We start from the raw sequence: 25,110 nt of genomic DNA, 5'->3' as shown, positions 1-25,110 counted from the left end.
AGACCTGGGGTTGGTGAACTTTTTCTGTAAAGAGCCAGATAGTGAATATTTTCAGCTTTGTGTGCCATTCGGTTGAAACAACTACTCAACTCTGCCATTGTAACACAAAGACAGCTATAGATAATATGTAAATGAGTGGACGTGGCTGCATTCCAATAAAAGTTTATGGAAACAGGTGGTAGGCTGGACTTGGTCCATGATCCATAGTTGGCTGGCCCCTGTATAGCCTATGCTTTTGGAAGGACAAATCTACATAGCCCAGGATGAAATGATACAGATAGAAGATAGCAACAAAATGCACTGTTAAAAATCTTTTCCATTTTTCTGACCTATTTTACTGTGCATCTTCTTACTTGCATGTCCAGTCTTGCTTATGAAGCACCAGCCCGGGTGAATTACCACCTCTCAGTCAGATAGTTCTCTTGTAACCTGGGATATCTTCTCTTTAAATGCTTTTCTTTCCTGCCCTTATTGATCTGGATTGGTGAATAAAGATTCTGTTTCTGTCAATAAAATATATAATTGGGTATTGCCAGTAAGAATTAGAAAGTTTGATTTTCCTTGTATCAACCTTACTACAGCTAATTCCTTCCCCCATGCTCTTGAGTTGACTCTGCTACTATACTTGGGTCTAGTCCATGTTGGTTAAGATAGACTGATACTAACTCTGTGCTGATTCAAGATTTGTGATCCTGACATTCGTTCCCTGTTTACCAAGCATTGTATAAATTCATTTGTTTACTACAATAAAATTACTGAATAGTGTGACATCAAATATACCGTTATTTTACTTTCTCACTAAAATTTCATTAAGCTGAAGAGTTCTGAGGTTCAGAAATGCTTGATGATTTCAGCATGTGTCCCAATTTTCACTACTCTATTAAACATCAATGGTCATAATATTTCTCATGTAGAAGAATAAGGAAATGAAATAACCTAAAGCATCAAAAACAGTTGTCATTTTAATTCCAGTGACTCAGTTGCTTGAAATAAATCCCTATTAGATAGTAATGCATTAATTTAACTGATCATATACAGTTGAGTTAAAGAACTACTGAGGTATGACTGGAACTGTTCAAGAAAAGTTAAAGCTCTTTTGTGCTTCTTGTAAGACAAAGTGAAAGTAACTGTAAGATAAACCAGTTCTTGGTCCTTAAAGTTTAGTATATTGTAACCTTGCCTTTAATTTGTCTACCTTCCTGTCATTCAAAAGGTTGTGGTGATAAATCAAAGTGAGAAACTGACTCTTTGGTATCAATGACGGAACTGTTCTTGTGAAAATTCTTTGCAGGGCAATGGAGACAAATGGTCTAATATTTGGGGCGTGAGAGTGGTAGAGGTGAGAAGTAGGGAGAGGGCAGGGAGCAGTTCCTTGGGCGTTTAGTCTCTGTCACCCACTTTTTTCTGCCCTTATTCCCAAATAGCTCACCTACTTTTTTTCTGCCTTTATTCCCAAATATCTAGAGATACAATTGATTTTTTTTTGCATGTAGTGCATATATGTAAATGTGTGGATTCACATAAAGATGCAAAAGAATAGTGAAGTAGCTTATCAATAGAGGGATAACTTCGTTTTGGATTTAGCAATAACTCAGCTGGAGTGTAAATATCCTTAAGTATTGGTATGGTTCTGTGCTGTGAAGTCTTGCTCCAACCGTTATCATTACCAGGTTGGCTGTGTGACCTTGGGAGAGTCACATAATCTCTCTGGTCTTTACTCTTCTTGTTTGTAAAGCAAGGAAAAGAACATCTACTTCTTAGGAAAGAAGACTTAAAATAATGTAAAGCCGGGGCGCCTGGGTGGCTCAGTCGGTTGAGCGTCCGACTTCGGCTCAGGTCATGATCTCGCGGTCCGTGAGTTTGAGCCCCACGTCAGGCTCTGTGCTGACCGCTCAGAGCCTGGAGCCTGTTTCAGATTCTGTGTCTCCCTCTCTCTCTGACCCTCCCCCGTTCATGCTCTGTCTCTCTCTGTCTCAAAAATAAATAAACGTTAAAAAAAAAAAATGTAAAGCCTTAAAATAATGCCTGGTAAACACTGAGTACAATTATTATTGTTATTATTATTATTTGTGCTTTTGTTTGCTCTTAGAAAAGAGGGTAGGACTTGAGGAATGTGCAAATGTCTTAAGAATCACGCTGACTTTGGAAGTGCAAATTCTTATCAAAGCACCAGGTGACTAATAAATACTAAACGAGAGGAAATTGCTATTTATGGATGCTTGAGGCACATGATTGAGTGGGCTATGAATGAAATTTTCCTACTGTTGTGGGTTTTATTAATGTCTCCTTTTGATGGATTGTTCCTTTTTTGGGTCTAAGGGTGAAACTATCATCCGAGTTCCTGGAAAATGTTGCCCACAGTGCTCTTCCCGATCCTGCTCTGCATCTGGCCAAGCATACGAGGTAACCTTTGATGTCGCCACTGTAGGTGTTTTGACATACGTTCTCACACATATGCCCTCCGCCCTTCCAACCACCACACCTCCCCACCCTCTTGTCTGAGTCTTTGCCAAGATTAGTAATTCAGTACATAAACAGCTTTTCTCTTCTCTTTGTGGAAAGCCTTTATGAAAAAATTAAGTTGAAGGGGATTAGAAATATAAAGGAATGTGCTGGCAGGCAGCACCTGGTTCACGAACCTTGGTGAACTTACTGTTCACACGTCTCAAAGGGAAAAAAGGACTATCATTGGTTACTATCAGTTTACGCTTAGGTTGGAGGCCCTGGAATGTCTATCTGCTTTGGTTGGATTGCATGTACTGATATCCAGAGACAGCTTCTGCCTGCCTTACACTGTGGGGAAGCATGGGGGTGGTAGGGGAGAGTGGCAAGAGAGGTGAGAAGCTAGGGGTGGTGGAAACTGCACACTTGAAAGTACTATTGGAATAATCTAGATAATTGTGCCTAACACATAATAGGTGCCAAATAAAAATGAGTTCAGCAAATTAAATGAGTGAATGGATGTTCTATCTTAGGAGTGCCCTACTGAGCCAAAAGGAGGTTACATTATTCAAAAGCAAAGAACCTATAAAAAATAAAACCGACTACTTCTTTGTTTGCCAGCCACTCTATGGAAGACTAAGTATAAATTGGAATTATGGCTCTCAGTACAGAATCTGGAACTGAATATTAGGGAATGAGTGCCACAAATTCTTGATGGGTCACTTGAAGTCTGAATGAGCATAACTAATTGGGAAAGGATTTTTGTATGTACTATATCTGTGTTGTCCAATACAATAGCCACATATGTGCCAGATTAATTTCTCCTGGAAGAGATGGCCTTTATATCTATTGTGATGTTTTTGGTTGCAAGTAACAGAAATACTCCTCTAAAAGCGGCTAAAATGAAAACATGAAATATCTCATATAACAAGAAATGTAGAGAGATAGGGCAGTTGTAGGGTTGATCAATTCAGGTCTCAGTGATGTCTTCAAGGATCTAAGCTCTTTAAAAAAATGTTTATTTAGGGGCGCTTGGGTGGCGCAGTCGGTTAAGCGTCCGACTTCAGCCAGGTCACGATCTCGCGGTCCGTGAGTTCGAGCCCCACGTCGGGCTCTGGGCTGATGGCTCAGAGCCTGGAGCCTGTTTCCGATTCTGTGTCTCCCTCTCTCTCTGCCCCTCCCCCATTCATGCTCTGCCTCTCTCTGTCCCAAAAAATAAATAAATGTTGAAAAAAAAAAAATTAAAAAAAAAATGTTTATTTATTTTTGAGAAAGAGAGAGAGGGAGTGTGAGCAGAGGAGGCACAGAGAGTGGGTGAGAGAGGATCCCAAGCAGGCTCCATGCTGAAAGCAGAGAGCCTGATGCGGGGCTCAAACTCACAAACTGCGAGATCGTGACCTGAGTTGAAGTCAGACGTCTAACTGACTGAGCCATCCAGTTACCCCTAAGCTCTTTTCTGATCTGTCCACCCTACCATCCATTGCATGTTGTCATTTGCTTTCTGTCTTGTCCCTTCATGTCCCCAAGATGGCTTCCTCAAGTCTAGGCAGCTCATCCACACACAATCATTACTAAAGGCTGGTGTGGAAAAGGGATGGCTTTTCTTCTTTTATGGGAGAGGAGTCTCTGGCTTCCAATGCTATAGCAAACTTCTTCAGAGGTCTCCTCAGTTAGGATTGGGAAATGCCCTTGCTCTAACTGCAAGGGAAGCTGGGAAAGTGACTATGTGGCAGTAGGCACTGGGTCTCCTGGCAAAGAAGAGGAGCTAAAGAATGACCACTGATTAGGCAGCAAACAGGGTCTTCTTATGAATCTTGATGCTCCAGAGACTCTTTGGGCCTGGGCCTGGCATAGAGTAGGCCCTCAACACATCTGTGGAATGCATGTAGTTGAATAAAAATGAATGTAAAGTTCCCTTTGGACATTTGTTGACTTTTTTCTTAGAGGCTGTTGCTGCCTAAATGACATCATTCTCAGGAGTACATTCAATGTGACTCAATTAAAAATGGTAATAAAAATTGTGTGTCTTGGGGCGCCTGGGTGGCTCAGTCGGTTAAGCGGCCGGCTTCGGCTCAGGTCATGATCTCGCGGTCCGTGAGTTTGAGCCCCACGTTGGGCTCTTTGCTGACAGCTCAGAGCCTGGAGCCTGTTTCAGATTCTGTGTCTCCCTCTCTCTGACCTTCCCCTGTTCATGCTCTGTCTATCCCTGTCTTAAAAATAAATAAATGTTAAAACAAAAATTGTGTGTCTTATGTTCCTGTGTTTCTATTTGATATATGTGACATTTGATTTTCCACTTTGTCCTTTCTTTCCTCAGCATGGTGACCAGTGGAACGAAAATGCCTGTACCACATGTATATGTGACCAGGGTGAGGTCAGGTGCCACAAACAGGCCTGCCCCCCACTAAGATGTGACAAGGTATTTGATGGAGTGTAGCTTGATTTATAAAAATTTATTCTGGGGCATTTAAGAAATGCATTTCTTAGTCCAATGTGTCTTTTGAGGGAATCGAAAGTTTTATTATGCCTAGAAATATTAGATAAAGATATAAAAGATCTGCTTCCTAGAAAGGAGGGCTGAGGCAGAGAGGAACTTGCCTCAGCTGGGTTAGGTCGGGTGGAGAACATTGCCCTTTATCTGCCATCTTTGTTTCTTCAGGGTCAGAGAAGGGCTCAGCGCCACGGGGAATGCTGTGAGGAATGTGTGTCTCCTGCGGGAAGCTGCTCACACAATGGGATTGTGCGGTACCAGGATGAAATGTGGAAGGGCTCTGCCTGCGAGTTCTGCATGTGTGACCACGGCCAAGTGACCTGCCAGACTGGAGAGTGTGCCAAAGTGGAGTGTGCCCGGGTAAGAAGCAAAGGCATTTCCACTTGGACTGTAACAATTCTCTACAAAGGGATAGCTGGTCCCTAACCTGTTCCTTACTTTTTGGCAGCAAAGGCGACAGCCAGGTTGACCACTCACATTTCACAGAGTCTTCTAGCACAAAGATTCTGTGGTGTAAAATAAATGTCACTATTTGTTCAGACTGGCTTGGAACAGCCCCCTGGAGTTTTTAGTTCTCAATGCATCTGGTCAGATTGGAAGCCCTGAGCCGGAGACGTGAAAGGGAAGGACATGATATGGGACATTAGCCTATCAGTCAGCGCAGCTGGACCTCATGGCTGGGGGCCTGCCCAGCTTGCTATGTTTGTAAAACAGAGGTCTGCAGGTGCTCCCATGGCCCAGCTTCTGTTGCCGGCCCCACTGGCAGCATTTAGCAGAAAGGAGAGCCAGCCCCTACGGGCTGCTTCTGTGGATCAGGAAAGAAAATGAAATGTTTTTGTTTTTGTTTTAAAGAGAGGGAGGGGAACCTCATAAATAATTAACTCAGTTGATCTCTGTTAACTTTTGCTGTCTGCAGAATTTCTAGAAGCTTCTAACAAAGCAGGCTGTGTTTGGACTATAGATGTAGATTGTAGGGAAATTGCTTTTTTTTTTTTTTTTCCCTCTTTGAACTCAATTTTGACCCATTGCAAAACAAATTGCTTTTAAAGTTGTGTCCTTCTCCCTCACCGCTCCCATCCGCCCCACCAATTTCCCGCAGGGTTGTGAACTTGAGTAGATGAGGGAAACTCAGAAGATCTGAAGCACTGGACGTCTGTGAAGGCATTTTTCTTTCTAGTTCTTCTCCCCCACATCTCAGCTCCTCTTAGCACTGAGCCTGAGGAGGAACAACCTTTCAAACAGGGCTGTCAATGACAGGGTGATTTTTCATTTTGACTCTTACTTCTAAGTCTTGGCAGAGCTGACACATATTTAGGTAAAGAGGGTCTTGCTTTTGCAGATTTATTTCCCCCCACACGCCTTTTCATTTCCTTTCCTTCTTGATGTCAGGGGAGTCAGAATGGTTGGATGAAGATGAGAAAAATCCTACTCAGGGCCCTTTTCTTTCTCCCTCTGTCTCAGGCTGAGGCTGCGCTTCCTGGCCTTGGCAGTCTCCCTGAGGATGCAGGGTTATTTTCTAAGGTTTCAATTTGCCTAATAAGACCCCAGGGTTTATGGAAAATGTGGGAGAGGTGATTCTGGTGGGGTGGGTTCTGTAGCCACCTATTTCCAGTGAAGTCTGAACAAAGAGTCTCAATCACAGAAAATAATTTGACCCACTGTCTCCAATGCTAATGCATTTCCAAGTGCCTGCTATCCTCCACGACACCTATCTGTGGCCCCCGTATGCCAGGTCATCTTTGCTGTTCTTAGGAAAAACGGGGAGCGACCACTGAGGTAAGTGCAGAGGGCCTCAACTGCCCTCCAGTCACCCCACAGCACAATCTCATCTCCTCCCAGTTCTCTCACCCCCAGCTCCTCATTTATGAACTGAGGAGTTCCCATGCCTTTATCCCATTTCTCCAGGTCTTTAGTTAACTAAATAAACTAGTGTCTTCCAGGTGACCTCTGTGTTTCCAAATGTGGTTTAAGGCACTGGGTTCTAAACTGGAACCAGAATGAAATTTTAACCAAAATTGAACCTTACCAGAAATATCCCTTAGCCTTCATTCTGTGCCATGCTTCTGCAAATAGCACTGGTTAATGACCTTGTGAACGCTTGGAGTACAAGCTTCCTAACTTCTGCTTAGCTTGGAGATAAAAAGAGGAATAAGACACATTCTAATCTCAAGAGTTTCCAGGCTTTGGGGGAAGTCAGATACATAAACAGAAATCATAATATGCAGTAGCACCAATGATTATGGAAGTATGAATTAAATGCATTAGGAGCATCTGAAGAAAATGACTATCTGCCAGGGGAGTGTGAAAGTAGGCTATTGGTATTTTTATTCAGTTCTACGCCACTTTTAGCCTTATCTGGAATACCAAGGTCATTTGGTTTCTAATCCTAGATACCAAGGATAGATTAAATCTAAGTGTATGTACATCCACAAAGATGCAAAAAAATAAACTTCTAGAAGAAGAGACAATTGTGCACCTTCACCACTGTAAGAATTGTCACATTGGTTATCAACAGCAGTGTTCTGAGTAGCCTGGAAATCAGCACACAGTTTTTCTTTTTTAAAAAAGGAAAGAATCATATGACGTTTGTTTCTGATGTATCCAACCAAATCCCTAGACACCGAACACAAATAAATCAATAGTAAAATAGCATAGTATGATGATTCTCATTTTTTCTACATTTTGGGGTATTTTTGAGCATGAATTCAAGAAGTCAAATTACTTTGTTTTTTAAAGGACTTAGCATTCACATATGAGGCATAAAATGATGGTAGTGTGGGGGAAGTGGGATTGAAGCTTCTAGCAACATGCACAGAAGAGGGTAGGCATAACATAAGTATGAGGTACCTTTCCGTTCTCCAGTGGAGGAAAATTCCCTTAAAAGAGTGTTTCCTTTTCCAATGGGCAAGCGAGTGGAATCACACAGTCTTGCGTCTGGTGGATGGATGTTGGTGTGATTCGGTGGGGAGGGGTTAGCAGATTCCATCTGACGTATGCAGCAGAATCCTCTTAAAAAGAAAAGAATTAGTTTTGTTCCACAAAGCAATTTTTCTCAAAGCAAAAGTCAAATGCTAATTGGAGGCAGCTCCTCACCGCAGTGAACTGACGCAGTTTGGGGCATCCAGGCTTCTTCTATAAATAGCACATCTATTTAGAACTCCCTACCTCACCAAAACTGAATCCTTGTTCCCCAGCAGCAAGGCTTGCTGTTATTTACAGTAGTGTTTGAAGACTCAAAACTGCTACCTTCCTTGCCCTACTGGGATGATGCCGGCTCCATTTTCAGTTTTCTCTGTATGTATGGGGTGGGCACTCAAGAATTGCTCACGTGTTTTGTCTTCAATAGAAGTACACATATTCTGTCTTGTTTTAAAATGTTGTTTTAAGCATCTTAGATTACATGCATATAAACCCTTTTATATGCTTTGACAGCAAATTTCACTGTTTCTGGGTTAGTCTTGCGCTACCAGCTGATTTGTCACGTTTCTGCAAAACCATTTATATGTAAATACGCCTGCTCGCTATACGCCTCCACTGCTCTCCCTTGGCCTCTGATGGGCATTACATTTTGATGGACAGTGATCTGTCTATACAACTCCTTTCTTTTTGAAATCAGTTTTGAGGCACTATAAAAAGTTACAATCATTCATGCATTTTTGTAGTTCTTTTAAAAGTGTGTATTTTCCTTCATTAAAATAATACATATTCATTTCACAAATTGACAGCTCAAGAAAAGTAGAAAAGAGACTTTAAAATCCATCAATAATGCTGCAATTCAAAGACAACCACTGCTTTTCTTTTATGTATTTTGTAGCGCAAAGTGTTTTTAAACATGAAATATCATTGTGATTATTCTGTTTGCTCAATTCTACGTTATTCAATTTTTACATAACATGGTTTCTGCACTTTAAATGTAATGTAGATCCCAAATTAAATAATGTCTTGATTTAAAGAAACATCACCATTCTTTAGACAGTATATATATCTTTAGAAAGTGGAAAGTGCTTTAAAGAATACTCGTTAGCCTATAGATATTAGATGTTAGTATATGCATATGAAAAATTATAAACAAAGATCATGTCTTTAACAGCAGATTCCCTGGAAGGTAGATTGCAGTGGAATTGTACTTTCTAGGTTATAGAATTTATAATTGTTTAATTTTTTAGTAAGCATTTATTATTTTATAATAAAAATAAAAATTATGAAATTATTAATATTGGGAAATTAAAATAGTAAGACTTTGAAAGTTAAACATCTACCTTCTTTGTGTGACCTTTTTTCCTTCCTCTTATAATTAATTAAAAAAATAGTGATTATGTGGATAACAGTTTCAGAACACTGAATAAAAATTAGTTTTCTACTGTTTAATTTATGCCTGAGACTGCATCTGTGCATACAGGGATGTATCTGATTTCGTATTCAAGAAAAAGTGTTGGTTTGATTTGAGCACTGTTAATGAAACCAAATCACAAGTTCAAACCTTGTATGTTTAAGATAGCCTGATCCTTTTTTGAAATTCATAACTTTCCAATACTACCACAATTAATCTTGGCCATTCTTTTTTTTTAAATGTTTATTTATTTTGAGATTGAGAGAGAGAGAGAGAGAGAGAGAGAGAGAGAGAGAGCATGAGTGCATGAGTGGGGGAGGGGTGGAGAGAAAGGGAGAGAGAGAGAATCCCAAGCACAGAGCCTGATGCAGAGCTCCACCTCACCAATTGTGAGATTATGACTTGAGCCGAAATTAAGAGTTGGATGCTTAACCAACTAAACCACTCAGACGTCGCAATCTTGGCAGTTCTTATTCATGGGAGCTCCTGGTCATGGGTGGGAAATGATGAAGGATCTGTACACATGCATTCCAGAACTGGAATAAAAAAGCACTTGGAGGGGTGAGCTGCATTGCCTAGATTTTCCATAGGAAGACAACAGGGGGAGATGGAGTAAGCAATGGGCCAAAACAAAGGATCTGCTAAGGTTTTTCATTCCAGTCAGGGAATCCAGCTGTTGTGCAATTTAGCACTGCTACCTAGAGATGGTAATTTGATATGTGCCTCTGCAATCCTTCTACAGGGTGAAGAATTAATTCACTTAGATGGAAAATGCTGCCCTGAATGCATTTCAAGGAATGGTTATTGTGTTTATGAAGAAAATGTAGAATTTGTGAGTATCAGACTAATAACTGAAGACTATTAAAAATTAATAATTCAAAATTAGTTTGATGAGGGGGCATTACCTTCTCATATCTTTTACCCATTCATTGTTCATCAAATGTGTACAACTACTCTGTGCCAGGTCCTAGAGACACAGAATCAAACAGCTCGAAGAGTCACTGCTCTTGCTGCGGGGAGCTCATGCTCTAGTGTAGGCACATAAGGGACAGACAAAAACCTGCCAGTAGCTGAGAGGAGGGAGGTGCATAAGGTTAGTGTATGATCGGGGAAGTCTCTCATGCGGAGAAATTTGAGCAAAACCTAAGGGGAGTGAGGGAGCAAGCCATGTGGATACCTGGGGAGAGAAAATGTGCTAGGAAGAGTCAGCAAATGAAGACGACTGAAGCAGAAGTGTGCTTGGTGTGTTCAAGAAACAGCAAGAAAGTGACCATGGCTAGAACAAAGAGAATGGGGGAGAAAGGATTTAGTGCCGGAGTCCACGAGGTAGCCTGGATGCCATGGTAAACGTGTGTTTTACTGTGACACAGACAAGAGCCGTAGCAGCTTTGAGCAGCCATGCTGTGATCTGGCTTACTTGTGAAAGGGTTACTTTGGCTGCTTTGTGAGCAAGTGACGGAAGGGGGTGAGGCTGGCAGTCGGTGATCTGGTTGGAAGGTTTTGCAATAGTCCAGGAGTGGTGATGGTGTTTTGGTCTCAGAAGGAAGGCTCTAGATTTATTTTGCAGGTAGAATGGAAAGGATTTTGATGGATTGGATGGGGGACGAAATTCCATTTGCTAAGGTTTTATTTCTAAGTCTGTACTTTTAAGAATTATATACCCAAAGAAAAAAAATATTTGTCTTAATCTCTTCAAGTTTGCTCTATTTGCATAGCCTAGATCTTCCACGTGGGATTTTGTAGTGTTGATAAATTGTGTTCTAAAAAATAGGCCAGTTGATCATAAAGACAACTGCTTTATTGACCAATCAGAATAAAATGATAAGAATTGGGATTAAGTACTTTGATTCCTACCTACTTTTTCTTCATGATTTGGGAAAATTGCATCTGTCAACCTGTGTATGCTGGAGAGAATACTGTGTGAGGTTAACAGTTTGGGCTCTAAATTCAAATATCTACTTTGCCACATACTAGCTGACTATAACTTTAGACAAGTTACTTAATCCTCATTTGTGAAGAAGGGATAACAATAGTACTTACCTCATGGGGCTATTGAGATAATACCTATGAAACACTTGGAACAGATGCTGGCACGTTAAAAACAAAAACAAAAACAAAAACAAAAAGCTAAAGAAATGGCATCATTGTTATGCTGTTGGCATTGTTTGTTTCATAGTGGTATTCAATAATTTAGTTCTTGTTTCTTGAGAAGTTAGTAGATTAAAGGCTGCCTATAAATGAAGAATTTCTATTTTCTCAACCATAGTATCAATTTTCCTACCCATTTTTGGAGGTAAATTAAGCCCGGCAGAGTTAAAGAAAAGCAAGTTGCTTTAAATGAGTCGAAATCCCCAGAGTACTGTGGTACCATACAAGATTCAAGAGTTTGCCCCCACAGGCTTAGATTTCTTGACTGTGAAGTCCTTCATGTTGAAGGGAATGGAAGCCAAGTGCTCAAGCACAAAAGGAGAATCAGAATTCACAAATATTTCTGAAGCATGTTGTCTTCACCTCATATTGTATGCTTTTCTTGTTTTTGATGTATATAGATTTTTTCTATTCATAATAAATGAATGATGTTGCATGATACTTGGGCAAAATGGATAACTCTTAAATGAGAAAATAAATAGATCAGTTTAATGGTGTTTTTAGTGGTATAATAAATACATTTCTCTTTGTTCCTAGATGTCCTCAAATGCAAGTGAAGTTAAACATATTCCAGTAAGTATAGATTTTTAACTTGTACATAGATATTGGTAGAATTGTTTTAAGCAATGATCTGCATAAACTGTCCTGGGAAACCTTACTGCCATAGTATTTTTTAATAGTCACGTTTGTTGGCACCATGGTCCCAGATTAAGAATCTTAATGATAACTAACACTTTGATTCATTGAACTTTGCTTCTTTATTTACCTTATTTTTTCCCCAATTGATAATACTTCTCTAACTACAAGCTCCTACACATATTTTTCCCTTTCTTCTGAAGATTTCCTCTTTCTCATTTTTTCTGGCCTAGAAAATTCAGTTTAACCATCCATGCGATTTCATGTTCTTCAAAGCATGGAGAGCTTTTGGGGTTTGGGAGTGTTAGTTCCCCAAAACAAAACTGATTGTTCATTCTTTTAAGGTTGTTTACAGGAAAACATTGTATGGTTCCTTTTTAAGGTAAAGTGCAAGCACATTTGTTCACACAAACAAGCTTAAAATTTTGAAGGCTATAGAATAAGGGGGCCAGGAATCCAGTCTGCCTTGAAATGGAAGAAAAGCACTTCTGCCTCTCAAGATAATATTCCTGATTTTTCTAACATTGGCATTCATTTTTGCTAACTATAGCCACATTAATTGTTTGGAGTGTTCAACATCAATTGGTTTAATAAATATTTTATCAAATATTTATATTATAATATGCTCTTCTATTCTCTCCTGTTTTACCTCCTTCATCACCCCAAAACATTCTGGTAGGAGCCCTTGTCTCTTTCCTATCTTCAGGGTGAGTAGGATAGTGAGCAAAAAAAGAATTGTTCTTTATAATTCACTTTGAATTCTCCATCAAAATGTTAATGTTCATTACCATAATTTGCTTGACCAAAAAGAATATTTTAGCGTGAGAAAGCCCATGGCACATCTACGGCCCACTAAAAATGGTCATACAAGAGCTGTAATTTTAAGAATATAATGACTCTACTGTTACTCTTACTGGAGTAACTGTAAGGAAACTCAGGGCTTTAACCAGCTTCCCACTGGTATTATAAAGATTGCATGTAATGTACCCACTAATCATAGGCACATAGTAATCCCCTCTCGTGTTTTTTGGTGAGATAGGCTAAGAAACAAGTGTTGTATGCTTCTTACTTATGAGCCCCAGAATGTGTTCTCAGTTTATTTTTCTGCCTGGGTTCTACATTTAAATAAATCAATTATAAACAAAGAAGGAGTAATATTATCCTTTTTAATTTAAAACTCTTTGGGGCACCTGGGTGGCTCAGTTGGTTGAGGGTCTGACTTCAGCTCAGGTCATGATCTCGCAGTTTGTGGGTTCATGCCGTGTCGGGCTCTGTGCTGACAGCGCAGAGCCTGGAGCCTGCTTCAGATTCTGTCTCCCTCTCTCTCTGCCCCTCCCCCACTCATGCTCTTTCTCTCTGTCAAAAATAAATAAAAATTAAAAAAAAAACCAAACAACTCTTCAATGACTGTCCTATTTCAGAGTTAGATTTGCATGGTACTGAACAGGACTTTCATTTTGTCCCTTATGGGAACTGTAAGTTCTCCACCAGCAAACTGTCTTCTGAATTTTTGCAATTCTGATAACATCATTCTTTACTGTTTCATGTAGGAAGGGGAGAAGTGGGAGGATGGCCCTTGCAAAGTGTGTGAGTGCTGGGGCTCTCAGGTAACTTGCTATGAGCCCTCTTGTCCACCATGTCCAGTGGCCACACTAGCCCAAGTGGTGAAGGGACAGTGCTGTCCAGATTGCACATCAGGTGGGTCCATGTCTGATTTATGTCTACTGAGATATTTTCACTGTCAAAAAATTCAGAGATCTTCTTTCTCCCCGCTTCGTGGTTTTTTTGTTTGTTTTGTTTTTTTTGTTTTTTTTTTGTTTTTTTTTTTAAGTCACCTACTGGGTTGGTTTGTTGGTTGATTGGTTTCTTGCTAATTTTTCTAACAAATGATATTGCTTAATCTTTGCCCATGTATTTACCAAACTCAACAGATTACGGGTAGGTGATCTTGGGCGAGTCATTGACCCTCTTTAGATCCTAATTTCTTGTTAATAAAATGTGCCTCATCTACCTTGCAAAATTATTATGGATATCAAATAACCTAAAGTTTAGAAACTTTTAAAAGCAAATATATATGTTAGGACTGTTCCATTGTTAAAGATATAAGGGCAATTGCTGAAAGTTTGTTACAGGTGTCCTTTTTTTTTCTTTTTTTTAAGGTGAGCTGTTAAACAGATGGTTCCTTAGGAGTTCTCAAATGGGTTTTTGAAGTTTAAAGACTCATTAATTTCTTCCAAAAGAAAATTTTATCTACTTGTTCTGCAACTCTGCTTTCAAATCACCTGGGGTTGAATTAGTTCCAGTTAATAATTGTTGGCAAGCATTGGAGTTGCTCTGGCTGTGCAGTAATTTGCCTATAAGCTTAGTCTCTCTTGGAGAAGTGGCATTTTCTTCCATTCATATTTCATAATTAATTGTTTTCTTCTGTGGGTTGCAATTTTTCATATTGGCAGTTGCTTTTGTTGCACTCAACTTATTTTGGCTAATCACAGTGTTTCTGTGAAGAGTTTATCATGGGAAAAGCAAAGCAACTTTATGGTTTAATTACGTTACCTTCACCAAAGTGGCTCCCTGGGCTTTCCTAAACAAATATTTAGCATGTTATAATGTACTATACTTTGAATATCAGGTCCCTGACAACTTTAAAACCTGAAAGAAGTCCTTTGCTGACAATTGCCATTGAATTCGATGATAATCCCAATTGTTTTGAATGAGATTTGAATTTTAGAGAAAAAGAATAAAGCTGGCTGTATTTTTTAAACAACTTTTTAAAAATTGTGTTTTGTTTTAACTTTCTATACATGCCAAAGCTTAAGAACATCTAAGAAAACATAAACTATTGAATTCATTTAAATCATATATTATGGAGCTGATAATTCTTGTTTGTAGAGGCATTCCAGCAGGTAGAAGCATTAATAGGGCTGTCCTGTAACATTTTTAGTGTCTTCAGTGTGGAGCTACCAGAGACAGTAATAGTGTTTCAGACAAGGAGAGATTCTTTGAAATCTTGCATTGAAATCATTTTTGCTATTTCGGGGTCTTTTTCATACCTAAGTTCTAGAGTTTTCTGTTCTTCTTCTTCGATATAGCCCCATATACTCTGTAGATTCTTTTTTGGAAGAATGTAAGAGAAATGATATGGTCTTTGTCAAATTCTCCTCTTCTTTGTCCTTGATTGTAGTTCATTGCCACCCAGACTGCTTGACCTGCTCTCAGTCTCCAGAGCACTGTGACCTCTGCCAGGACCCCACAAAGTTGCTGCGGAATGGACAGTGTGTGCACAGCTGTGGTCTGGGATTTTACCAGGCTGGTGCTCTCTGTTTAGGTATGGCTCTGGGCAGATAGCCGAGATGTGGACTGAGGCTCACTGTTGTCAAGGAGGGGTGATGCACTCAAGAAATGCATAACTTCGAAAAACCCTTCGAAGGTAGTAATGTCATCCATAGGTTACTTGGCATCTCTACCTGCAAGTGTCTTTCTTCTGACATTTCACAGGTGTTTTCATGCTTACTGGGGGATAGATGATGTGGAGGTCTGATGTTACTAGGTGGTTGTTATTGGATTTTTCATTTTTGGAAGACTTTCAAAGATAGTAATATCGCCAGAATCTTTCGTGTCATTTATTACAATACTCAGTTAATCCAAGATTGAAGTTTGGAATTGACATAGACATTCGAGATCACTTACTAGAACTTTCTCATTTTGCAAATGGGGAACTTGTGGGCCAGAGAAATGAACTGGCTTGTTCAACATCAAACAGATAATCGGTAATAGAGTTTATCTCCTGTGGGTTATCAAGGAGATCCAAAATGGGTTCATGTGAATTTTCAGAGTTCTTATGCAACTGAGAAGGAGATCTTACCTGGCAGAATTTTGGCTTGTTTGAGGCCAAATCATAGTTACTTTTTTCCCTATCTCTAACTCATAGAGCTAATTATCCATTTAAGAGTATATAGGTTTATACCCTGGGTGTGAGATTCAACCTCTCTGTGCCTCAGTATTCTTACCTATAAAGGGGGGTAGTACTAGCTAGTACCTTCCTCAGAAGTTTTTTGTGAGAATATACATGAAGTGCCTAGAATAGTTTCTAGGATATTTTCAAGCCTCAAGAAAGGTAATTATTTACTTCCCCCTACTTTCTTTCCTGACTCCTAATCTTTAGACTTTTTGAAAGTCATTTATACCTCTGCCATGGGTTGTGGAAGGAGAGACAAGGGATATTCTTGTGAAATGGTTGAGTGAGAAAGATATTGGGGGTTATTGGATAAGAAGAGCACAGACGCAGGAGCCAAACTTCCTGACTTCAAATACCAGCTTCATGTCACCCTGGGCAAGTTACTTAACCTCTAGTAGCTTGTTCCTCATGTGAAAAATTGGGGTTAACCACCCTATAGGGTTGTTGTAAAGATTAAATGCACACATACATATAAAGCACTTCGTGCATTGCCTGGCGTGAAGTGTGTGTTATATAACGGAAGACTGTAGAGTAATTTTCCTGCCTTTCTTGGTCTCAGTACAGAGCCTCAGGATTGGGCTATGTAAGAATTGGCACAGGGGTGGTGTCTTTGAGCTAATCAGGGCTTCCCTTTTTCTTTCTCCCACCCCTGTCTGGAGCCAGCCTGCCAGCCTCAGTGCTCCACGTGTACCAGTGGGCTGGAATGTTCGTCCTGCCAGCCTCCTCTGCTGATGCAGCATGGCCAGTGTGTGCCCACCTGCAGGGATGGCTTCTACCAAGATCGCCACTCCTGCTCAGGTAATCACTGGCTGGGCCACCAAGAAAGCCACCCCCACCCCCAAGTGATCCGGGGCCACGGGGAGCTGTGAGCAGCTTTTCAAGTATGAGAAGAAACTCTGAGAGAGACTCCTGATGGGCCCAGAACAGTGGATGAGAGATGACACGTGTTGTTTTTATAACCTTATTAGTGCTTTGGTGATGTGTGCGTGTGGTGAGATTTCTCTAAGTCCTTCTGCACACACCTTGGGGCACTGGAACAGTTCTTTATTCAGTTCAGGGTTGTCATTATATTGTAAGTGTGATTCCTTCATAGTGCTTAAATGAAAATGAAGAGAGAAATATATCTATATATTTTCAAAACTTTATTTCTACCTGAAGAGAGAGGGAGAAACAGAAATAAGAAAGTGACGTCATAAGTAACAAACATGGACATGCAAAATAGATGATGGCATTTCCATTTACTCTTACTTTAGTGTCTGCATGCTTTGGTAGCTTTATGTGTCTAAATTAAGAGCTAGTTGATATTCTTAATATTATAATAGTCTCTGGAGTTTGGAGTGCTCTTAGTGTAATTTAATTTGTTGCTTATACTGGACCATGTTTTTAATAGTGATTATAATCATGAGTATAAGTAAAGAAGTAAATGTATAAAGAATTTTGTTAAATGTAGGAATAAGAAACAAATAAATAAATGCAGGAATGGGAAAAGGGGTAATGGTGGAAGCAAAGACAAAGGGCAGGGTCCTAGCTGGTCTGCAGGAGGAGACAGAATCAGATGTGCTCAGAACCTAAGGCAGGGTGTGCAGTGGTGGGCAAACCTGAACAGGCAGACAGGCCAGAGGGAGAAGCTTGGTTGTCCTACCAGGGAGCTCTGGGAGCCAGGCTCTGCAGCTGAGCAGGAGAGGGGCAGAGATGTGATGAGACTAAAAGGTGGGCTGGTCTTAGGGTCGGCTGATATTCTTCCCTCATTTATGCCCTCGGTTAGATTTTCAGGAAGATCATTTGGAGAGAATATAGTGAAAGAGAGTAAGTGCATGGTATTCACCAGCTGTGTGGGCTGAATGAGCTCTATGGCATGGGAAGATGCTCTGTGGAAAGTCTGATGGCCTCCTTCATTCCAGGTTGAGGGCAGAAGCAGCATCCACGGGATAATAGAAACCATCTTGAAGGGAAACACTGGTACTATTAATGTCATACCGATGTGAGGATGGTGGGGCTGATCCTGGAGCCAGTCACATTACAAAACAGAAGGCACACTAGCTTCTGAGTCTGGCTTGGGGGCTTTTTGCAACCTGTAAAAACATCTTCTGTATCCCCAACATCAAGGGCTGGACAAAGTGTTCAACGTTTGTTGAACAAGTGTTTGATGAATGAAGACACATATTATCCTTTGGTGATCCTTGAAAGACCAGTGTTTCAATAGGAGCTTCAGCCATAAGAGATAAAAGACCCCTTAATGTTTCTTACTTATCATGTGCTATTTACCTGTTATTTTAGAACAGGCTCAAAGTGGGCACATCCAAATGCCTTTGTAGGTGTGTAATGGTTGGGCAATTTAGGTAAACTGCTGAAATTTCAATTTGATGAAGTTAATGAATGTATTCTCTACTCCTTTCTTCTATCCCATCAAAGAGACCTCCTACTAGCACTCCTGTGACAGATTTGCCTTTAAAAGGGAATTAATTCCCCTTAGATTTTATTCTTCCCTCCATAACACCTCAACCCCTGCCACACATCCCACATACATATTTACTTTTTTCTTTCTCTTTTTTTGAGGGGCCGTTTTCCTTTCTCCCATGCTCAATGTTTTAATTGGTGATGTTCATGCTGTTATAGGGCACTTTGAAATGAGTAATGTTTCATTTGATTACTGGTTTACGTAGCTGACTGCTTCCACATTCCATCCACATACCCATACACAAATGCCTCTGGTAGAAAGTTGCTGGGAAAATTTGTTCATTCTCCCTCCAGGGAATTAAACCAATTTGCTTTAGTTCAGCCTGGTTGCATTTTTATGCATAAAATGACAAGAAAGAGGAGAGCAAGAAGAGAGAGTGTGTACGTGAGAGTGATCTTAAAAATTAAAGCAAAACTAGTGATCAATTTCCATATACTGTTTCAATGCTGAGATGGCCCAAATAAGCTTTCCAAATAAGCTTTCTCATTATTGGAATTTTTTGCAACATTTGTGCTTGTGCTATTTTTGGTGGCTTCTCATCATTGACCTTGGAAGTTGGTCAGCAAACCAGTCCTCTTCTAGCATGTGCTAAACTTTTCAAAAAGAAGCCTGCTATTTTATGGTAACAACAGGTTCTTCTGGATTGATTCCTCTTGGCAGGGTCATTTATATTATGACCAGCATTATTTGCCACTTTATTGACCCATCAAAACCAAAAGAGAGTGAACACTGTGCTGAGGAAACTAATTACCAGAAATTACTTGATTAATATTCATGCTCACTCTGTTGAATATAAGGCAGAGAGAAAAATATGGGGCAGAGCCAAGTGGCACAGAAGCACATAGCTCTCCAACAGAAGAGTAGGAGCAGGTAAACCAGGAGAAAGAGTAGGAGCAGGTACACCAGGAGAAAGAGTAGGAGCAGGTAAACCAGGAGAGGGGTGAGAGAAGACACTGAGTCCTGCCAGAGAGTCGCATCCTCAGGGCCCTTGCCATTTCCCCTTTTCCCTTCGGTTTTGTGGTATACACACACATATACACAGGTGCAGATGAATGTGTTCCTATGTGTGCATATATTCATATCATTATTACATTCTCGTGCTTGATTAAACTGAATGCTATTGTAGTTATAGACTACATTAGGTACTCCTATACCAGTCACTGCTTCATTTTTAAATGAAACTCCAAACTGTTGGAGTTTGATCACTTCCCCTTCAGGCTCAGCACCACCCAGTTTTTATGCCAGTCTAAGTTGGAGACAGGCAGTATATACGTTGCCTCTTCTCTGTAGCAGGTAGGGCAAAAGAGTAATCACCCTCTTAGGGACCAGAACACACCTTTAAGACCTGGCTTTCGGGCTTAGACTTTCTTTGCCACCAGTTGGATCTGGTCCAACAGGCCTGTTGTCCACTCTGTCCCTGTCCTCTCGACCCTGTGGACATCAAGTCCTAGGACTGGGCTTCTAATTTGCTTCTTTCTACCTTGTCTTGTTATGACCCATTTCCAGGAATCAATAGCCTGTGTCTTAGTCATCCCAGCCTGATGGGTCAGTTTTGACTCAGATGTGGATGGTCCTTGCTCCTCCCACCCACTGCATGACCTTGCACCTTTCCTGCATGACCCTTTGGATACCACTTATGGATTTATTGTATTCTCTCTACCAGAGTTGTGGTTCCATTGCTTCGTCTTAGAAACCCTGTTATGAAATCTAAATGTGGATCTAGACTCACCTCACTATGCCCTGAAAACATTCTTCCTTGCCTGTTTTACCCCTCTTTTCAGTCAACCTCTGTTCTGCCCTGGTGGAACCATTGAACTGTTGCACACACAAATCCTAGGTAAGGGAACCCATAAGAAAAAAAAGTTAAAAACAATCAAACTAACACACATCATGCAAGATTAGTTAAAAATAAGCAGCTCATAAGACAATAACTTTGAGTAACGAAAGAGTAGAATTCAACACATTTTTATTCTTTAATGTTTATTTTGAGAAAGAGAGAGTGAGAGAGAGAGCGTGTGAGCAAGAGCATGAGTAGGGGAAGGGCAGAGAGAGAGGGAGACAGAGAATCCTAAGCAGGCTCATGCTGTCAGTGCAGAGCCCAATATGGGGCTTGAACTCACCAACTGTGAGATCACAACCTGAGCCAAAATCAAGAGTCAGATGCTTAACTGCTGAGCCACCCAGGTGCCCATTTTTATATGTATGTCAGCGTTTGATATGTCCAGTGCAAACCTCCAGTATTCACAAAGACCTGAGGATGGAGTTGTGTGTACCCTGTGGCAAGTGCTACCTTCATTCACAGACCCAGACATGGGAGGGACTGTGACACGGTGCTTAAGACTGTAGGCTTGGAAGCCAAACTATCTGGACTCCAGTCTTGGCTCTGTCACTACAAACAGTGCATTTTTTAACCCCATGCTTCAGCTGCCTATGGGTAAAGTAGGGACAATAATGTCAGCCATATAGCATGAGTATAAGGATTAAATGAATGAATTCACATATGTCATTTAGGATGGTGCCTGGCACTTAGTAAGCCCTCCATATGAGTTAGAAGACTTATATTTCTGCTTTTCATTGTCCTTCCCTGTTCCATTTCTCTCGCTCCTCCATTCATTCTCCTTTGACCACCATTGGAAGTCCTGAGGATATGAAGTGAAATAAGATGCTATCATATTTTCCTATTGAGAGCTTGCAATCAAGGCTGGGTTGGCTGCTGCTAACAGAGATGTAAAAGAAAAAATAATCATATAAACATACAAATCTATGCAGTTTATTCTACATCTGATTGCTGTGTAGTCTCAGATTTTTAAACTTAAAGAACCAAGCCATTGACCATTTTACAGGTTTGTATGAGAGAGGATCATTTTGATTCTTAACTCTGCCACTTACTGCTATATGGCTTTGTACAGGTCATTTAACTGCTTGAGCCTCAATTTCCCCGACTGTAAAATGGGGATAATACCATCTACTTTACACTGTTATGATGAACATTAGAAAAGATGTTTGAAAATAGAAGTATATTATGCTTGGCACATTGTATGTGGGCAACAAAAGGCAGCTATTGTCATTGAATCTCTTTGTTTATATTTCAATTTATGAGAATGAAAACCAAATAGCTTGCATTAAGAAACAAAGAGTTTTGTGCCATTTGTGTCTGATTTAAAATAAAATCCACTTTTCTATGTTATGGAGAAATAACTGTATTCTCACAAGTTAAAATCCTTTTATTTTTTAAAAATGCTCAAATTAAATGTTGAGAGTCTGGAATTTTTTTTCTTAGCCAAAATTATGGTATAATTAGAGGGAAAACTTAGGATAACTAAGCTTGTAAAATTTACATATAGGATGCTGGCCTAGCTGAGTTTTAAAAGCTGTAGTTTGAACAGAGGAACTTCTCAAGTTAATTATTTGTTGGAATTTTGTTTGACCAGAGCAGCCCAACCATTTGTGGAAATGAAGCACTGACCCTTGGAGCCAGGGCCAAAGCAGTGAAGACTTAATGGGTCTTGGCATTATGTTCCAGCATGTGGCTTAGCTCAGCCTGGGGCAGAGCTGTACCTGGGGCAGAGCTCTTGGCAAAAGCATTTATGAAACTGTTGTTCTGAAATCCTCAAGAAGACAAGGATTCCCTTACCCCCTTGTTCTGTAGGGATGGTCACTGTGAAGCTATCATCCTCTGTGGCCCCTCCAACACCCCCCTAGAATTGGAGGGTCATCAGTCGCTCTTTCATTGCCAGATCACACATTCAGTTCGGGGGCCCAGCACATTCTACCACACTCTGCCTTCGCTCATTCTGTTCTGCTCTTTAAATTGTATGCATTGCTCAAGACTCTTCTGATATTCTATAGCAATTACGGTCTCTCACTTAATTGCTGAGTGTCTTGTAAGGGGGACTTATTGCTTCAAGTGATATTCTTGTCTCTTCCATTCTGTTCGTGCAAGGAATATTTGTTGAGTCTCTTTCATGTACCTGGGAACTGGATATAGAGTGAATGGGCAGAAAACTGCCCTGGGGTTAAGGAACTTACTTTCTTGCAATGGGAGAAGAGTCAGTAAATAAGTATACAGATAATTTCAGATAGTTACCAGTCGATGAATTCATTACTATCACTGCTATAAAGGCAGTTTTAAAAGGTATATTATAGAAAGTGACTGTTGAGGCAGGGAATGGTTTTATGCTTCTGAATTCCCCACAGTGCCAAGTGCATATAAGGCCCTCTGGAATAATCCTGTCAGCGATTCTTGGCTAGGTGTAGCCTGCGGAAAATTCCAGAATCTGTATTTTTCACACCTCTGTTTGTCTTATCTTTATCTCCCTCCACTTCAACTTAGTGGAGTGCTTTATCGGTGTGGGAAGGGTTACTCTTTAAAAAACAAAAACCAAAAAACCCACCTATCATTGGAAATTAAGTAGTATCCACAGAGTGTTTTAAGCTTTTCAGAACAGAGCACAACAGGATTGCCCTCCTAGAATGTATACTTCTTGAGTAAACTAGACCCAGTGAAACAGGTGACAATGGTAGTCCAAGGCCTCTCCCTCTTTGGACATTCATGTAAAGGTTAAGTAGAGAAGGAAAAAGCAGCTGGCGGTGTTGTGCCTGTGACCTTTGCTGTAGCAGGAGACTAGCTATGTTTGGCATTTGCCTGTGCTGCTTACAGACCCTTGCTGCGTATGCCAAAAGACAAATGACAGACAGAAGTATCACATACCAGCAGAGAAAGCCCGCCACAAATGCAAGGGAGTTTATCTTCCAGACAGAGTCCATTCTTCCTGACAAATCTGAACCCCCAAATATTTTAGCTATGGATTGCAAACTAGTGACAAGACTTCTGGCTTTCTGCCCAGGTCCAAGGGTTCTCAGTTATTTTAACTAGGCTATATGGCATACATGGCATACATTCTTTCTCTCTTTTTCCTATTCCCCACCCCAACTCTCTCCCTGCACAACCTTCCCCTCCCTTTTTAGGCTGCCCACAGAGCAAACAGCACCTCCATGTTATCACTGTTGAGATCTGAGCAGGCTATGCTAGTGCAGCCAGGAAGTCTGAGAATTCTCCCCATCAAAAGCTTGGTTTTGGTTGGTGGTCCCTCTGGCTTTTCAATTTCTGTAGATAAATAGAATCAGGGTATCAGTGGAGAAATCAATAGCCATTTAATTAATGGGGGCTGAAAAAAAAAAAAAAAACAACCCAGGGAGTCCTAGCAGCTGTGGGTTGCCAATGGTCACAGTGGATAAGTGGAATCTGAGAGCTCCATTTGGCTCAAGCTGGGCCAAGGTGGTCACTGCATTTGAAAGCTCTTGTGGTGTTCTTGTGTTGTAGATTTAGAAGTACAGGTAGAGGGGCAGGAGATAGAAAAGATAACTTTAAGAACATTTCTTATGAGCTGAATGTCTGCAATTATCCTTGACTTATGTACCAATGCAAAGCTGACCTGCAGGTAAAATCTCTCTTCGTGTGTACCTGACAAAGCCTCTGCCCACTGGGAGCTCATCCCTTTGGTCCAAGTTCTACAGAAGACCTTGCTGAAAATTGAAATATGTTACCCAAGATGAGTAAATCATTCAGCTATATCACAAATGTGGTTAATAGATTAATTAGCTATTTACCCAGCATGTGCCTTAAGGAAAAGGATTACAGGCTTATTTTTTTCCTCCCCTTTCAGTAAATTTTTCCCCTAAATACGAAATGAATTCATGTTTATTACAAAAAATAATTTGATGAAGTCAGTAAAATTCAAGGCACAATAAAAAATCAGCGAAAATCCCTGACTCAAACTGTCCCAAATTACTACTGTCAGTATTTTGGTGAATGTCTTCCCAATTTATGAGTGTGTGTGTGTGTGTGTGTGTGTGTGTGTGTTATGTACACAGATATACACACATTTATTTATTTTTCAAAGGTAAAATCACACTCTATATATAGTTTTATTGCCTGTTTTCCCCATGTTATTTATTATCCTTCTACAAAATCTTTTTAAAGCTGTTTTATAACTTTCCATCTGGGGCTATGCAAGAATTCATTTAGCCAGTCCTCTGTGGTGTGATGTTTGTTCCTAATTTTTCCATTATCATAAATAACCATGATGTAAACATTAAAATAATTTTTTTAATGTTTACTTATTTTTGAGAGAGACAGAGCATGAGTGGGGGAGGGGCAGAGAGAGAAGGGGACACACAATCTGAAGTAGGCTCCAGGCTCTGAGCTGTCAGCATAGAGCCCCGGGGTGGGGCTCAAACTCAGGAACCATGAGATCATGACCTGAGCTGAAATTGGACGCTTAACCAACCAGGCACCCCACGATGTAAACAGTTGGTTTTTTTTAATATGAAATTTATTGTCAAATTGGTTTCCATGCAACACCCAGTGCTCATCCCAACAGGTGCCCTCCTCAATGCCCATCACCCACTTTCCCCTCCCTCCCACCCCCCATCAACCTTCAGTTTATTCTCAGTTTTTAAGAGTCTCTTATGGTTTGACTTCCTCCCGATGTAAACAGTTTTAATAGAAAATTGTGGAAAATATATTGGATTAGGCTAAGTTCTTCAATTTCTGGGTCCAAGTTATATATGTACGGTTCCATCCTTTGACACTTTAATATGTGACTGTCTTTTGAAAAAGTTATAACTTGTACTCCTGCTAGACACAA

At 40.4% G+C, this 25,110-nt stretch overlaps 1 protein-coding gene across 1 annotated transcript in view; it reads left to right on the top strand.

Annotated features, from left to right (window-relative positions):
- Positions 1–25,110, top strand: part of FRAS1 (Fraser extracellular matrix complex subunit 1) — a 421,505-nt gene that overhangs the window by 177,176 nt on the left and 219,219 nt on the right. Inside the window, exons 7-14 of the mRNA XM_040480456.1 lie at positions 2,320–2,403; positions 4,760–4,861; positions 5,102–5,293; positions 10,006–10,095; positions 11,949–11,984; positions 13,598–13,745; positions 15,229–15,372; positions 16,666–16,800. Coding sequence (XP_040336390.1) covers positions 2,320–2,403; positions 4,760–4,861; positions 5,102–5,293; positions 10,006–10,095; positions 11,949–11,984; positions 13,598–13,745; positions 15,229–15,372; positions 16,666–16,800 — 931 coding nt within the window. The remainder of the gene's footprint in view (positions 1–2,319; positions 2,404–4,759; positions 4,862–5,101; positions 5,294–10,005; positions 10,096–11,948; positions 11,985–13,597; positions 13,746–15,228; positions 15,373–16,665; positions 16,801–25,110) is intronic.

This window comes from Herpailurus yagouaroundi, unplaced genomic scaffold (genome assembly GCF_014898765.1).
Source record: "Herpailurus yagouaroundi ecotype Mexico unplaced genomic scaffold, PumYag 28, whole genome shotgun sequence".
In the NCBI taxonomy this organism is placed as follows: domain Eukaryota; kingdom Metazoa; phylum Chordata; class Mammalia; order Carnivora; family Felidae; genus Herpailurus; species Herpailurus yagouaroundi.
This window is presented reverse-complemented; position numbering and strand designations above follow the sequence as displayed.